The sequence below is a fragment of the Cryptotermes secundus genome, unplaced genomic scaffold (assembly GCF_002891405.2).
Source record: "Cryptotermes secundus unplaced genomic scaffold, Csec_1.0 scaffold483, whole genome shotgun sequence".
NCBI classification, from domain to species: Eukaryota; Metazoa; Arthropoda; class Insecta; order Blattodea; family Kalotermitidae; genus Cryptotermes; species Cryptotermes secundus.
In genome coordinates this window covers 3045-20581 of record NW_019744115.1, presented here as the reverse complement: position 1 = coordinate 20581, position 17537 = coordinate 3045, and the positions used below count along the sequence as shown (strand labels likewise).

Genomic DNA, 17537 nt, shown 5'->3' with positions numbered 1-17537 from the left:
CTCTAAGTCAAAAATGGTATTTTAGCATCAATGAGAAATTCAGACCACTCTGATTCTTGTAACATCCAAGCAACACAGCTGTCAGCTACAAGATGAATGGCAGCTTGACTTCCACTTGTCATCTCATCCAGTCAGAGCAACATTGAATTGGGTCAACTGTAGGAATGGGTAACCATTTGACTCTGCCCACTGCTGTCTGTCGAGCTAGTTCTTGGCCACTGGGCCCTTAAGACATATTGATGTGTGTTTTGACCAGTTTGTGTCACTCTTTGCGTCAGTTCCTGTTGATGGAGATAGTCTCCAAAATGTTGGAGTTTTATTTTGTACTGCCATAAAACTCGTTGAAATTTCATTGGGAAATTGTTATAAACAACATCTAAAATACATGACCTTAATAACATTAAAAGTTCTGGATAAACAACTACATTCATACCTAGATATTAAACTTGACAGTATAACAAGTGTTCTAAGTGCTGCAACCTAGCCAGTCTAATGACAGGTAACATTTTCATCATTTCAGAAGGACTCTCTCTTCTTTCTTTCATTTTTTTATGCCATACTCCTTATGGGTAAAAAATTATGCCACCACATATCATTCATACATCTCAGAATTGTGAACTGTAAACAAAGATACTGTCCCATTAGTTGTGCACTGCTCAGTCCTGATGTTGCTTGTTCTGATACCCAACCTAAAAAAGACTTGCAGTACAACTTAAAACACAAACAGAACTGGGACATAATGTTGTATTTTAGCATCCTGTTGCACTGATTTTCGTCCATGATATAAATTTTACAGTGACATAATGGCAAGCAGTGAAATAGATTAACGTAAATGGAGCACCTGATGATGGCACTATAGTGCCGAAACATGTTGTGAAATAACAAGTGAAATTGAGTGCACTAAAAGACGGACACTGCATACATATCATGGAAGAAAATCAGTGGGACATGTCAGCATACTCCCAAGTTCAGTCATCATTAGTGTAATGTTTAAGGGCACAGGAAGTAGAGTCTAACAACTCTTCTAAATCCTATCATGATCCTCATGATACCTGAATAGCACTTGTTTGGAATTAGTCAACAGAGGGGATGAAGAAAATATTCAGTACCTCAGTGGAGGTGTGTTAGACACATAGGAACACACTAATACAATCCTTCAAAGCCAAGACTGAATCTGAAGGTAAAAACCTCACCAAAACTAAAATAACAGGTGGAAGCCAGGTGCCAGCAGCAATGAAGAAGGCGAAGACAAGGTAGAAGAGTTTTAATTAAAAATTGATGTTTACTCACTGGAAGAAATTCCTGCTTTTATAAAACCCAAAGGTTCATTACCATCATTACCCTCCTTCAAAATCAGAAGGTCATGCAGGTATGATATTGCAGCATTCCTTTAACAAAGGTTTTGCATCCCATCAGGATATTCCATGTCAAAACAGGGTAAGTATCACTGTTTAGAGTAAGAGACGAATTTTCACACTTACATAAAATAATAGATTTGTATATGTTAATTGTAGGTTTTGGAAGTCAGTGTCTTTCCTTCTGATGAATTTTTTCATTAGTGAAGTAAGTTAAATGTAAAGTCCCTGTGCTTAACTAATTAAACACTATGTCATGAAGGCATATGGGTGGAGGCGGGGTAATTTCCATGTATTCGTTGTCGTGGAAGTGTCCATTCCGATTGTAGTGGTTTTTGCAGTGATGGACATAAGATAACGCGTCACAATACGTTTATATTTGTACAATGATTTGTTTTACATCTTTGTCTTAGACCTATGAAGTCTGCATTGCCTGCAAATATATTCCATTCTTTTCCATGCCAAATTAACAGCATTTCTCCTGGTAATTTGCTGATACTGTAATAGATGTGCCATTGAGACATTACTTAAGTACACATACAAGATGTGTCACCTATAAAATAACACAATAACGACTTTTAAGACCTGAAATGAATGCTAATATATCTAGGCAAAATAACAATAAGGTTCTTCCCAATATAAATATTGCAATATTTTAGTGCAATTTCATAATGCTGTACATAATTCACTTACATCAGGCTCACGCGCATTGCTATATAGTGTGGGAAATATTTTCCTAATATATTTGAATGTCCCACCGGCGGTAGGGTACCGGAAGTGTTTAAAATAAACTCGCAACTTTTTACGTTCAATACGGAACGGTCACGCCAGACACTGACGTTCTGACGTTCGCCGACTTCGCTGACATCAAGGAAGTCAGGGAATTTGGATGATGTGGATCACGTGGACGATTATGGATTAAGGGAAAGAGAATAGCAGTTGGTATACTAGTTCTGCCAGTTCTGTAGTGTTGTGTTTGGTATTGTCTCACGTGCTTCTTGATCCAAGCAAGTATTTAGGGTTAGAAGTCTTAACGGAAATCATGTGTTAATATCGGGCCATTATTACTATTGCGAAGAAGACTTAATGATAGAGAACGTTTAAAGATATTGTTACTCTGACAGTAACATCACTGATAATAATATTAATTGTAAATTATAATGGTACTGAAAGTTGAAATAACATGGAGGTTTCAAAAAACAATGCGGGCTCTACGAAAGACAGGGTCTTCCCGAAAGGTAAATTTGGTCACTCAACAGGAAGAGCCGTTGCACGTTAAGCAGCAGTAGACAAACGTCTGATAAATATAAATTCCTCCCCACATAACATTAAATTATATGGACAAGTTTCAAATGAAGCGGAGACCCAAGGACCCAGGGGAAAGGGTTAAAATTCAAACCAGTTTTTCAGCCCTGCCAGAAAGTATTGATGTTTCAAAGACATATTGGCCAGAATTAAGGAAACCAGTTTTATATGAGCAACAAGGAAATAAATCGAAATTGGCAAAAATATTCGCCGGCAGGGAACATGTATTGAAAGAAGGTATCAGACCAGGAAGTGAAGTAAAAGAAAGTGATGACATAGGCAGCATGACAAGTAAATCAGACATTGCCAGTAGTGTATTTGTTGAACAAAGTGATATGTCAGTTACCCCACTTCAGGCCACAAGTTATTCATCTAAAGTCAAAGAATATAGTTCTGCTGAGGAAAGGATGTGTAATAATTCTTCCTCTGCAGTTGAACTTGAGAAAAGTTATAGCAAAAACATATGTCAGTTTCATATCACTTCAGGGAAGCCATTGGCTTCTGCTGGTAGTCTTAATCACACAACTGAATCAGAGAGGTACACTAGCTATGGTAATGTTTGTGGGGTTGCATGCAAGAAAGAGAAGGTACACAGTAATCTTTTGGCTACTGCTGAACCATGCAAGACGTTTTGTGGTGTGTCAGGTAACAGGTTGGATTCAACATTTAAACTTCTGCAGAAGGGAGAAAATTTACCACAACCACAGTTGAAAGAAGAGCAGATAATTAGTGGAAACATTAAGATTTCTTCAAATCAGTTGAGATCCAATCAGAGAAAAAGAACATTGAAAGAGGAGAAGAAACAAGTGCGAGAAGAGGAAGCTAGGAAAAGAATGCTTGCCCCAAAAGGTCAGAGAGTAAGATTGGTGAGTCAGAAGATGTTGGAAGCAATGATGAATAGTGACGCTGAGAGTATGTCATTTTCTACGTATCAAAGAGCTGCACCAGCTATGAATGAGAAGGAATTTCCTACCATGGAAGAATCCAGGATGCAAAGAATTAAGTTAAAAGATGAACATTCCTGTGGAGTTCAAAGTAATGATTCCCAAAGGAGAAGCCCAAGTTGTGAAGTACAATTGAAACTAAAGAATATGGGAAATGACAGTGACTGTATTAATTCTTCAAGTGCAGAAGGGCAAGTCACTGTGCCAACAAGCAGCCTGTCTGTAAGAAACAAAAAGAGGAAAGACCCGATCCAGATTGATCTTGTGAACTTGATTAAGGTTGGCATCCTTTTAGTATGGCTTTATTATTATGTTTATCATACATTAGTATATGCTGGATCTTCTTTTGAGTATGTTATGGATCTTGTTCCACATTTGAACTAAATTAGTTATTAGCTATATGAGATGCATGCCATCAGGACTGGCATAACAGCAGTCTCATATGGCAGTTTGATTTTAGGAGCAACCTATCTTACATTTATTTAATTTTGTCTCTTCCTTTTGTTAAATGAAAACTCATTTTGCTGCTATTTATTGATGTGACAAGTAACTGGAAACAATCTTAAACATTTTATGCAGCCATGTAAGTATAACTGTCACAGTGTCTGGGATGTTTTCTGTTAATTTCCATGCATTTTCAAGGAAGTTTAGTTGCTTTGAACTGAGGGGGCAAGGGGCAACTTTTAGGGTTGCACCAACTCTAGGAGAGTACTTAACACGGAATAGCATTCTGAAATCTTTTGAAAGTAAAGCCTCTTTTGCTATAAAAATGGTGTGATAAGCAGTGGATGAAAAGAGCATTTGTCAGTGCTTCCAGTTCACATGTCTCGATTGTACTTCTAGGAAGCACACTTTTCAGCACTGCTCACCTGTTACTGTATCCACATAAATGGGGAAGTTCACTGATTCTACAGTATGCTGGATGCTGGCTTGCAGAACGTGACCAAGGAAACTGTTCAGGGAACCTGCAGTACTAGAGAGGAGAGTAGAGTAGATGAAGCTTTTAGATAATTCAGATCCTCTTGAATTTCCAAAGTTTACAATAAGATATGTGGTTTATTTAATGATGCTTTTTTTCAACTCCATTAATTACACAACACCCAATGTTAGAATGACGGACTGGGAAGGATGCTAAAGGAAGTGATTATTGTCTATTTTAGAGTAACTGTACCAGTATTTTACTGAAGAGAGTGGTAATACCACAGTGCACCTCAGTCATAATAGTAGGCCTGTAGGTTGAAAATTGATTCAGGGACCCAGGTATAAAGAAGTTCAAACCACTGCACCATGATGTTCGGTCAGGTTACAATAAGAATGGGGTTCATTATTTTGTAATTTCACTCTTTCTTTATTTTGAAATCAACTTTTTGTTTTTCATAATTTCTTATTCATCATTTCCATTATTGTGTCTGTAAGTCTATACCAGGATTCAAATATGACATTTGGTGAGAGCCAATGGAAAGCAATGGTATTGCCAGCACTCACACACCAAATAGTACCAGTCTATCAAAACATTTGGGAGAGAATGGCATTGATGCCTGTATTCTAAGAGACAGGCCTGATAAATATGTATGAAACAAGTTAATCAAACATATCATGATAATGATGTAACATTTTAATCCAGAGGTTATATTTTAGCGTCCTGTTGCACAGATTCATGTCCATGATTTATGCTAACCGTCTTACAGTGCACACACTTTTTCACCTTACTCTTCTCTTTTACACTACATGTTTCAGCACTAATGTGCCATCTTCAGGTGCATCTCTATGCACGTCTAACTACTGCATTGCATGCCCTAATGTCTTCATAATAAAATGACTAAAATATATATTCGTCATGTATAATAATAAATTTTAAATATTAAAACTTTTCAGGATTCGTCATCCTTACGTCGTATCCCAATACGCGAATCACGCCAATTCTCCTCTGTGGGAGCACTCTTCCTACATTCATGTGTGTATTGTACTCTGTGTTGTGTCTTGCTGCTGTGACTGCGCGCGTTATGTACTGAAGCATGGTCTGTTGACCAACGCTGTTACCATGAATCATTTTATGTCATTATCATTTTATACACCCAGAAGACCATACCCATAATAACTAAGAGGTTATAAAGTCTCATGGTTAGTCCCCACAAAGATAAAGAGCCTACTGTATTTGTTTCAGACTTTTTATCACAGTTATGTAAGCAGAGTTGCTGTATAAAATGCATGCATTGTTATAGAGGGAATTAATCATCCATTAAACTTAGAGACATCTTAAATGAAGCTGTGATTAAATTTCTTTCAGTGCTTAGAGTGAAGAAGATACTTTTCTGTGGTGGACTTGTTTTGCTGATGTTTCAGAAAACGTAGCTGTTTTCATCTTCGAGGTGAAGTAACTAAATAGTGAACTAATACCAGTGTGTATAGTTCTGGGCCACAAGGCAATGGGGAAAATCTGCTTTCTGGTTAAGGAATGTGCAACCAATAGGAAAGCAGTTTTTTGGTCCTTTTTAGGGTCAGTTTTCTACTGAAGGACACTAGTAAGACCTGTTTGTATTATTATCAATCATTATACAGATACCCCATTTCTTTGTGGCTATAAATATTAGCACTGAGCCGCTGTTTACTCACTCTTCCCTGAAGATGGAAGCAATCAATTCTCCGAGACATTGGCAGACAAGCCCATCACAGCATAGTGCCATACTCGAGAGTGGAACTAAGATGAGCTACAACTGCTGTGAAAGCCTGAAGACTTTAATCTAAAGTCAGGTTCTTTCTTGCAGACTCAACCAGCAAAATGTAATAAGAGTCAAGGGGAGAATGGAGGTGTGTTGAAGGTGAACAGATGGGTGCAAAAGAAGGAGAGTCCAAATCAGTACTGTGGAAACCAGCTTGATGCTTCAAATCCTGAAAGGAAGCGAGGCAAGAAGAAAGAAGTGCCTAAGAAAAAAAAGAACAGTGTTCTGAAAAGTGTAATACTTGAGGAAAGGGCGGTAAGACAACAGCTTCAGGTGTTACGAAAGCAGGGACAGAGTGTGGACATACAGTCTGTATCTTCACAGGAACAGGGTGATGTTACTGTCCACAGCAACGCACATGCAGTCACAAATGATTCCAGTGTGAAACAGGCTGTAGGGAATAAGAACTTTTTATGTGTTGCTGAAACTGTGCCATTTGGAGAAGTGACAAGTTGTAATGTTAAGAAGGCTGAAAGTCCAAATAGTACAGAAATCTTAGATTTAACACAATATTTAAGAGAGAACCTGAGTTTGATGACAAATGTTCAGGTTGAAACACTTGAACAAAATGTGTCAGCTGGACCTGAAACTGCTCAAGACATGATACAGAAGACTGAAGTCGGAGAAGGTAACTGTACTTTGGCTCTTTCTGGATCACCATCACATAGCTGCACAGATGTGCTTCAGAGATTTTCAATCCATAGCCGCAGGTTTAGAGAGTAAGTAACATTTTTATGTTTAATTTTTGTGACAGTGCCCAAGAATATAGAGGACAGTAAAGGTAAAAAAGGTAAAATTGTCCCTGTGCTTAACTAATTAAGCACTACACCATGAAGAGGTATGGGGGTGGATGTATAGATCCACATTTTCTTAACCTCAGCACTATTTAGAGATGAGTGGTCAGCTCCAAGCCCCTGCCACTCTATCCCCAGGGAAAGAACCCCTGGTTTCCATCGGATAGGAGGCTGGGTGGCCCCCAGAGCCAGTCTGGATGATCTGCAGAAGAGAAAATTCTTGACCCAACCAGAACTTGAACTCCAACCCCTCGGTCATCTAGCCCGTAGCCAGTAACTATACCGACTATGCTATCCTGGTCCAGATAGAGGACAGTAGAGGAGAAAATAAAATATGTACGTTATTTATGTATCATTGTACAATAACAGGGTCACATGAATCTTGTACTGCACAGATATCCAGCTCTCTATACTAGCAGTTGTTAGCCTGCAACCCATATTTTATAAGGGATGGGGCTCATTATGGCTGTTGTCTGCCTTCCCCTTCCTCAGTTCAAGTAACTTTTGAAGTAATTTAGTGGTTTTCATGACACTAGGTATGATGATCACTTCACTGAGGTTACTTTACCTTTTATCAATTAATTTCATACTATCAGTAATATCACATAACTTGAGAGTACCATTTAATAAAAAGTTCTGAAATTTGGTGTGGTACTAGAGCTTTAGAAAGTGTAAACTTCTGTTAATGCACTTATTTTGTAGATTGTAAAACAGCATGACAGTGACTCAGATTTTATGTTAACATTCCATCTTGTAGCAATAACAGATAAACCATTTTGGCTGTGCATGTGAACTGTATGGCAGTGGATCATTAATCTGATAAATTCTGTGCGAAACAGTTTTCATGTAGGTATAAAAATTATGAACATAGTAATAATAATACAAGCCTTTAAGCTTATAATTATCTGAAAAATTGGATATGCTCTGAATTTGTACTAGTGGAAGTTGTGCACTGAAATGGATCGCTTTTTATCCTCCTCCTTCCCCACCTCCTCCGGCTTCACAGCTCTTGTAGTTTAGCCTTAGCCTCACTAGAAATGGATCACTGCTTTTTTTTTTAATTGTAAGTTTGTAGTTCTTATTAGCCACACTGTATAGACTAAATAATTTGAAGATAAATAGGCAGTGTAAGTTCTCTTCAGAACTTGCTTTGTCTTCAAATGAAGTTTACTCTCATTTTGAATTCATTTTCTTAATTTAGTCTGGGTCAGATCATGCAGTTCCTTAGTGACATGTCAAAATATTTACATAGATTTCATATGTAATTTTGTAAACATTATCCTTCTGTCAACACTACTTTAACTTTAATTGTCCACAGCATGTTTTGCTGACATAGCATCATATTCAGGTTGAGTATTCTGCAATACTCACTTAAGTCACGTGTGTGTTACAGATGTACAGTTCTTAGGATATTAGGGCAGTTATGACTTGTTATAGCTGTAGCAGTGTGAACATTACTTTAGGCAGGCAGTGCTTTCTATCAAGTTTTATCAACAAAAATATATGTCACATAGATATCAAGCTGCATCTTGATGTAAAGGTAAGTATTGGCCGCGCCATAGCTCAAGCGGTTAGTTGCTGGCTTCCCACTGCAGCGGCCTGGGTTCGATCCCGGGTCTGGTCAAGTGGGATTTGTGGTGGACAAAGTGGCACTGTGGCAAGTTTTCTCCGAGTACTTCAGTTTCCCTCGCCAATCTTCATTCCACAAATTGCTCCACAATCACCCTCACCTATCATCTGGGGCTGGTACAATAGGCCAGAAGTGGCCGCAGTACAAGGGACTTAGTCCCACCCCACTAGCAATAAAAAAAATAAAATGTAAGTATTCTGAACTGAGTTTGATATGAAAAGTTTTACATGCTTATTCATTAGTTTGAAAGCCCTTCCAATTAGTGTAGCTCTTTCTCATATCCTCATAATTAGTGAAGTAGTGCAGAAGTGAAGTGCACTGTCTTCTGGGACATGACACTGTGTAGTTTGGTAGAGATTGCCCTCTGCCTTTTGTTTGATTTTCTTCCTCTACTCTGAAGATGGAGGCAGCACATTCCTCTGAAACACTGGTAAATTTCTATCAGACTTCATGGTGTCACACCTCCAGAAAGTATTGTTCTTCGTAATCGCATTGAGAGAATGTTGAACCGAAAATAATGCAGATTTGTTTGTTTGTTTGTTTGTGCAGGTACTGTGACAATTCTTTAACTGTTCCACTTACCAGTTCCGTTAAATTGCTGATTAAGGATATAGTTAAGTTTCAAGATCGCCAGTACCATCGTGATCCTGTAAAAGCATTCGCCAGACGCAGATATGTACTGGGATTTCGTGAGGTCATGAAGTACCTTCAACTTAAGAAACTGAAACTCATCATAATAGCACCTGATCTTGAAGTTTCTAAACTCAAAGGTGTGATTAAATTTTGTTTTCCCTCTCAAGGGAGATTAAAGAATGCATTACAGCCTTGTTAAAGTGGCTCAAGTTGACTTTCAAGAGTTTTTAGGCCACACTGGAGTTCCAAACCTATGGCCTGTGGGCTGGATGCAGACCACAATACCTCTTCATGTAGGTCCTTTAACATATCAGTAACATGCAACTAGGGCCATTTGGGGGGTACAGGAAATCAGGGTGAACATCCAAAACAAAAAACAAACTCCATGTCTTTAGTCCGCAAGCAAACTATAGGCCCCAAAATTTGTTTAATTTTGTGGTTTGAAGCATTTTAATTTTGTTGAGCAGTAAGTTTATAATTTAGTAGTACTGGTGTCTGTAGTCACTAAAAACAAGTGTCTAAGACCCTTCGGTGTTTTAGTAAGATAACAGTTGGGTACACCAAAGGAGCATATCAGTGCATGTAACAATCGGCAAATAGTATTAATTATTCTACATGTGCCACCGAGTTTGGGGAGCAGTAATTTACTTATCAGTTCTGCAACAGAATTTCTGTGCTTAGGGTTGACGTAACTCTACAGAGCTTCTGCCACAACGTATGAGCTCAACATTTCAAAATTTGAGTTGTAATGTATTTTTCAACCATTTGTCATTCCATATCTACAAGATTTCTATGTCATGTTTATTACAGAACTGGGTGTATGTCTCATGTAAAGTTTCATGCTGACTGTAGTAGACATCACAGTTTTTCTAATGTCCATCATTGACGTGACTAAAGTTAGTTTGCTTTCAGAGAAAATTGAGGAAACTACCTTGTCAGGCAGAAATGTCATCCTTTGTAAAGTTTACCTGTAGAAGTTCTATTTGTTGCCATCAAATATTGTAATTGTAAGTAGGATGTATGTTTCCCCATTATAAGTTGTGTTAGGTTGTCTGTAGCTAATTAAAAGAGGCCTAAATTAAGCAAAAGTGCCTTATGTAATGTCTTTATCAAAAAAAAAGCATAAAGTGGATTCTGAATGTATACTTTTTCAAGAGAAGTGAACAGGCAAATATTTTATTCATATGAATGAGAAAGTTTTATGTTTATTTTGTAGTGAAAGTACTGCAATTTTGTAGAAGTAGATTATTGGTAAGTATTACCATTTGAAAAACAAAGAGCACAAAACTGTGCTACTGTTCTCAGAAGTGAAAAATAGATTTAAAAAGAGAGCTTATATAAGAACAGAATGTCTTCAGAAACCAATCCAGTGATAGTTCCTCTGCATTGTTGGCTAAAAAAAGAAAACCACTCTTCAATGGGGAATTCATAAGGAAATATTAGCAAAAAACAGTCCAAGAGATTTGTCACAAAGAAGAAACTGTTTTTTAATGCTGTTAGTTTGTCGCAGGCAACAAGTTGGAAATATTAGAGAAGACCTAAGTAATTCAGAAAAAGAACACAAAAGAATTTGAAGCCTTTGATGAGAATAATGATGCAGCGATAATTCTCGGTTATTATTCATCATTTAAGGCATCACAGAGCTTCTGAGGTAGTTGAACTGGCTAGTCATAAAAGTTTTTGTGGCACAGCAATGGGAGGAGACATTGATGGACACTTACATAACATGATGCAGGCTTTTTTTTTAATTGTAATCAAATGTAAATTTTCTTGAGGATCAAATGGAAGCTAAAGTTTCACATTAATAAGATAAGATAATGTTCAGTTTTGTATTGGTTGCAGTAGAGATATGCTATTGCTCTGGCCCTCAGAGTGGCCTGCTTGCCTGTCGATGGAGCACTTCTGTTTTAGCAGGGAGGAAAAGATTGGTTATACAGATTTGCTGTATTAAATTAACATGTGTTTTATTACCAAAGTAGCTCCATGATCAGGACCTAACTAAAAAAAAGGTAGCTACTTTGCTGCTTTTGTGGAACCTGGGACATTCATTACCATGTTCACAAAAGGCCAACATTGGACCCTATTCTGAATCAGTTGAATCCTCTCCATGCATTTGCACTATTTCTTAAAAATCCTTTATAATATTATCCTCTTGTATATGTGTAGGTCCCTATGTATTCTCAAGCCTTGATTAGAACTCACTATGTTATGAGTATCTTAGGACAAATTCATTGATATCCATAGCAAGGACATTAAGAATTATTACTTCTCAAGGTGTATTGTAGATCAGATGAAATAAGGATGACACTGAACAATCAGATGACTCTACATTGTTTTATGGAAGAGGTCTGTTTTGTGCATAAGAAAAGCAGGTCAGCAAATAAGAGTAGAGTTTGTTATTGATATGCTCCAATATAAGGGGCATGCAGTAGCATAGTTGGTTGAGTTGCTATGCTACAAGCCAGAAGGTCACGGGTTCAGGTCCAGGTCATTGGATTTTTTTCAATTGACCTAATCCTTCCGGCTGCAATATGGCCCTGAGGTCGACTCAGCCTCTAACAGAAATGAGTACCAGGAATTAATTAAATAATTTTCCTGGGGAGTAAAGTGCGTCCGGCACGTAAGGCTGACACCCTTACCGCAATCTTTGAGCCGATTGTCTAGATAATGTGGGAAAAGTTGTCTGAAAATTCAGAAGTATGGACCACCCGAATTTATGTAAAAACACATTGTAATAGTCAAGATATTAATTTTATCTAACAGTTGACCGTTTTATGATTTACTTAAAAATATGTTCTAATCTGCTTAACCTTACTTCCATCTGTGAGCCAATTGTCTAGAAAATTTGCGGGCCTCAACATCTGACAACCCTCTGCTCTTCCACAACCTGTTACAGGGATAGTTTTACCTCTTTTTTTCTTTTTAATCTAACCTGCATAGGTTATGTTATGTCAATTGGCAGGATGAGCTGTGACTTGGAAAGGCTAGGAAACGACAAAGATCCTTTTTTAGTGCAGTGCCTCAACTTTTTTCCTGCAAAGACTGATAACAACTACAAAGAACTTGAGCCAGAATGACTGACTGCCAGGTCCTGCTAAGAATCAAGTTTTTCTTTTTTTACATTTTGTATACATTATTTACATTATTATGTATACATTTTTTATACATATGTGTTTTTTATACATTTTCACACTAAAAGCACAGTATTTTCCATTTTAGGAGGAATTTATGACAGAGTAGCTCAGCTGAAAGAACAGTGCACTGCCCAAGGAGTGACATATCTGTTTGCCTTGTCTCGCAGGGAACTGGGCATCTTGACTTTCAAGAACGTTGGCATCAGCATTATGGGTATCTTTAGATACGAAGGCTCAGAGGTACGTATTTGAAACTGAGCAAGATACCAGAGCAGCGTATTTATCTAAAGACTGTGTAGTCTGGTAGATAGGTGCCAGCATTTGGAGGAACTTACTTCCTCCATCTTCAGGGCACAAGATAATCTTAATATGTACTAGGTGAGAACCTCAAGTCTCAAATTTGTGTTTGTATATCCCATGTTAAAGTGATTTTCCTTGGTACCACATGGTCATTATTTTTCATACTATATCACTTCACTTATTTGTACATTTCATTAATGCTAACTTTGTTTTTTAATCCAGGAATGTTCTTGGTACAGGAAATGGTTCACAAGACGGCTCAAACATCATAATTGTGATTATGTTTCTAAAGAATATTTTCTTGAATGCTTCTGTTATCCATGTGCAAACAACAGTGAAGATTTGTTCTCTGTGGTAGAATACATAGAGCGTGTAATAGTATTTCTTAATAGTAGTTTCATGTGCCTCCTCCCCTAAAAAAAAGAAAGACAAATAGAGAAACTTGTAGTTACCATGAGCCATGATACCTCAGTAAAGTGAGTGACTGTGTGCTGCAAAACTAAGGTACAGTCCCTGGGAGGTGCACAGATTTTATTTTTACCGTTATATTTGGTTTCCACCCTGTCTCCTATCCACTGGGCATCTTTGACTTTTTCTCCAGACATAATGTGGAAAGCTACCCATTCATCTCTGTCCAGTGTCAAAATCTGGATGGAAATTTCCTTCCATGATCAATATATGCCTTCATGCCTACAGCAACAAATAATTTAATAGCATTGTTAGTCTCTGTTCAGACAGAACTGCCTGTTATTGAGGGTCTTTTATAGCTGTTCAGGCCCCACTATGTTAGTGACACCTCTTATATAGCTGAAATTTACCTTGAACAGTTGAGTTCTGGAGCATAAAGGCACGAAGTTGGAAGCAAACCCTTGTAGCAACTTAGTATGCCATTACACCTGTAGTTGTAGAAATCACCTGCACTAGGTTTATCCTCACCTCCTTCCCTTGCAGGGGTTGTGCGCAGGCTGAAGGGCTTGTTTGGGTGCCAATAGTCACCAGGTGGTGGTGGCTACTAATTTGTAGGTTAAAGATATGTAGTGGGATGGCGAACTCAGACTTGGGTCAGGTAGAACACGAGACCAATCCCCGGGTCTTAATAGGCCTTGCTGTATCAGGGCAGGAGGAACACAAGCATATGCACTTAAACACAAGACAGCAGTTTGCACTTAAAAATTATTAGTTATTAGACATTGAAATGGCAGGTACACTGATTAAATCTGTTTTAATATTGTAGTTACTCTGTAATTATTTGTCATTTGCACTACACTTTGTTAAGTAACTCAGAATGATGCAAAAAATGTTTAAGTTTGTATAATTATACTTAAGCCAAAGTGATGCAGGTTTGCGTCCATACAAGTCCAAAGTTAAAACTGGAGTCCTCTTGGAATTGATCTATGAGCTTCTCAGAGCCTCAGCTTCCAACAAAAGTTGCCTCATTGAAACATGCTTTATTGGCCCAGTTCAAAAACTAGGACGTCTCAGAATTTTTGCTTTCTGAATCAGATGAATTTACTAAGTAATTTTAGCCTTTAAAACGCAAACAGCATTTTTGACAGTTCCTTGATGCTAATAAACTTAGTGTGGGTGGGTATCGGGCCAACCTATTTTTGTTTTACTGCTTGCCTTAGCTGTCAAATATCTAAATTCTAGGAAAAGTTGCAGGTAGTTACATCCTGTTTGCATAGCAAGAACGTGCATATGTCGCATTCTAAATGTAAGAATGTGACTATATGAATCTAAGAACATGATGATCTTCTTGATCCGAACTTATGACATATAGCTTACAATTTAATAGTATTAATCAACATTCATTATAATGAACGGCTACAACATCTGGATGGAGATCTGCTTCCATGCATACTGCAACAGATAATGTAGTAGCATTGTTAGTCTGTCTCCAGACAGCTTCATGTTATTGAGGGTCTTTGTTTTGAATGCAGCTTTTTAGGTGTGTGCACTTATTGCTAATAGGAGACTGTTGTCTTGTAGTGAAGTGACTAGATTCCCTGGAGGTTGTAGTTACTTATGATTTTTGTATTATTATAGTCTCTTAGTTCTAGACCCCTTAGTAATACCAGCTTTATTGGTTTAAGCCCCAATGCTTTTGGGGGCACACAGTAGCATAGTTGGTCGAGGCACTGTGGTACAAGCCAGAAGGTTTCAGGTTCGACTCTCGATGAGGTGGATCAGTTTCATTGAACCTAATCCTACCAACCACATTATGGCCATGGGGTTGAATCATCCTCTAACAGAAATGAGTACCAGGAATCTTCATGGGGGATAAAAGACGGTCAGCGCATAAGGTTGACAACCTTACCGCCATCTGTTAGGCAGTTGTCTAAAGAAAATATGGGAGCCTCGATGTCTCAGAACCCTATGGGCCTGCACGACCTGTTACAGGGATAGCGTTACCTTTACCTTTTTACCAAATGCTTTCAGGAGTTTTCATGAAAGCCAATTTCACAACAGATCTCTTAACTTTGATCTTCACATGGTTTTACTCTTAGAATAGTGAATGGTCAGAAATAGTTTCTGCAAAATTTGAAGAAAAGGAAATTGCTGCCTCACTATGACTGTTTTCTTCCTTGTCCGTGTCCTGATGTGGTCACTGCCAACATAACTGTATTTACTTTGTGAAAACAAATACATGAACCAAACTTGAAAGTAATGTTGAAATATTGCTGCTGATGTAGACTTGTACTTGTGTTGCATGAAATCTGAATGGCATGCCTTATTGCAGAACAACTTCAAGAATGTGGTGGAGAGTCTGGCAGGAGCACGGACACACTATCAGCAAATAACTCAGCAGACAATAACTGTGGTAAGAACAGTGCTTCTATTGTACAGTTGGACAACTGTTGCTATTTGTAGATATAGGAAAGCTTTGTTTTACTTGGGACAGACAAGCAAGACATGACAAGGTGCAGTAACAGTTACTGTTAAACATGCCCACTAATAAGAAGAATGGATATGAAGCACTAGCAATAGAACCGGAAGGTTCAGTATCGCAAATACAAAGCCCACCATTAGTCATGATCCTAGCTCTTTGCCCTAGTGGTAGAATGATCTGTGGCAGGCTGTCAGATAATCTCCCTGTACTTACATAATACAAGTATGATGGCATTATTTCATTATAACTTGTGATTTTAACAGGATAGCAAGGTTAAAGTTGAGACATAACTTGGATTTTATTTCTATGTGCCACATGCAGGATTAGGACAATTTATCTTTACAGTTTTGGAACTTTATTGTGAAACGATCAAGCGAGATAATACATTTCAACTTTCAGACATTCAGTTATGACTCAAGAGTTTTGAATGGAAGCTTGCATATGGAGTTGCAATGATTTGCCACCATGTGCACTGCAGTCTAGAAAATGGTGACACCTCTGCAAAAAGTGATGTGTCCTTTGGTTTAATAAAACCAGGTGCATGAATTGAGTGCAGTTACCTGTCAGAACTTGAAGAGAATCCGCCTTCTGAGATTTCCATTTATGCTTTTTCACAAACGGGTCTGTGAGACAGGTTGTTTGTGTAAAGGAAAGTTCCCTTTGCAGCAGAATGTATGGACTGAACTGGAATATCAGCTTGATGTGTATAGAATTACCAGTAGTGCACATACTGAACATCTCTGGGTGGCAAAATAAACTTCGATAGTTGAAGTTTAATGTTTGAATATTCAGATCCTGTATCTTGCCTGATTTCTTAAATATAAATTTCTGAAATTATAAAGATCATTTTTGCTCACTCTGTATTAATAAGAAGTTGATGAGTCCTATATAAGGATGGAGATTTCACATTTTGCTCACTTAATCTGCATAATTTAATTTATACTGTTATAATCAGGAATATGTTTTCATGCAGCCCAGTGCTGGTGCCATTCAGAAATCTGACGTTAGGGAAGATGAGACTGCAAGTGTGACCAGTCAAGTGATTGCATCCCTATTGTCAAAACTGGCCGAAAACTCGTCCGGGGGCAGTACATCGCTGTTCCTTTCTGCCATTGAACAGACAGCTAATGTGGAATAGAATGTTATTCAAAGTATTTTGGTAATTAATGTGAGCAGTAACTGCTCTTGTAATAATGTACAGTGACCAACATCATTTGCATTTCTTGATGAGTATAGCTCATTTTCTTGCATATAGTATTTCTTGTCATTGTCAGATTTATGAAGTTATGTAAATTTAAATGAACACAAGAAAGAAGCACATTCCAGTTCTGCTTTCTTGTGCATTGGGATTTGTGGTGGACAAAGTGGCACTGGGGCAGGTTTTCTCTGAGTACTTTGGTTCCCCTGCCAATCTTCATTCCACCAATTGCTCCACAATCACCCACACCTATCATCTGGGACTGGTACAATAGGCCTGTGGCCGCAGTGCAAGGGACTTAGTCCTACCCCACTAGCATTAAAACAAATTCTTGTACATTAGTATGGCAAAATATTGTGATCATGGAAAGAACTGATCTTGAGATTTTGATGGATATGCACATTTTAGCATCCAGAAATATAGAAACGTGATTTTGGAATGCTGTCAGTCAAAATATGCATGTGTGCCCTGCTGTGCCTGAACTTTTGGATGGATTTTGTTCATATTCAGTGTTTAATAGTTTATTCATCATATATCAGTGAAAATCTGGTATGCTCCATAGATGTTCAAACTGCACAGGACAGAGTCAGCTGTGAACTCTTGTTCAATTATTTCATGCTGATAATTTTGATGT

At 37.9% G+C, this 17537-nt stretch overlaps 1 protein-coding gene across 3 annotated transcripts; it reads left to right on the top strand.

Moving 5' to 3' along the window:
- The first annotated feature begins 2181 nt into the window (after positions 1 to 2181).
- On the top strand, positions 2182 to 17121 carry LOC111874486. 3 transcript variants are annotated; one of them, XM_023870028.2, is made up of 6 exons: positions 2182 to 3883; positions 6370 to 7043; positions 9298 to 9518; positions 12601 to 12755; positions 15556 to 15636; positions 16679 to 17121. In XM_023870028.2, exons 1-6 carry the CDS (start codon positions 2693 to 2695, stop codon positions 16841 to 16843), a joined length of 2487 nt encoding a protein of 828 aa, XP_023725796.1. In that variant the 5' UTR covers positions 2182 to 2692; the 3' UTR covers positions 16844 to 17121. The 3 variants fall into 3 exon arrangements, 2 of the variants coding, with proteins under 2 accessions (XP_023725796.1, XP_023725797.1); XM_023870029.2 differs by having other exon boundaries at positions 16105 to 16771; XR_002844569.2 differs by lacking the exon at positions 16679 to 17121 and having other exon boundaries at positions 12683 to 12755.
- Positions 17122 to 17537: the final 416 nt, after the last annotated feature.

Excerpts from the sequence above, each read along its gene's own strand:
- LOC111874486 (XM_023870028.2), top strand. The coding sequence starts at position 2,693 with ATGGACAAGTTTCAAATGAAGCGGAGACCCAAGGACCCAGGGGAAAGG. Across the intron at positions 3,884-6,369 it reads ATCTTGTGAACTTGATTAAG|ACTCAACCAGCAAAATGTAA; the intron begins GTTGGCATCCTT and ends TCTTTCTTGCAG. Across the intron at positions 7,044-9,297 it reads CATAGCCGCAGGTTTAGAGA|GTACTGTGACAATTCTTTAA; the intron begins GTAAGTAACATT and ends TTGTTTGTGCAG.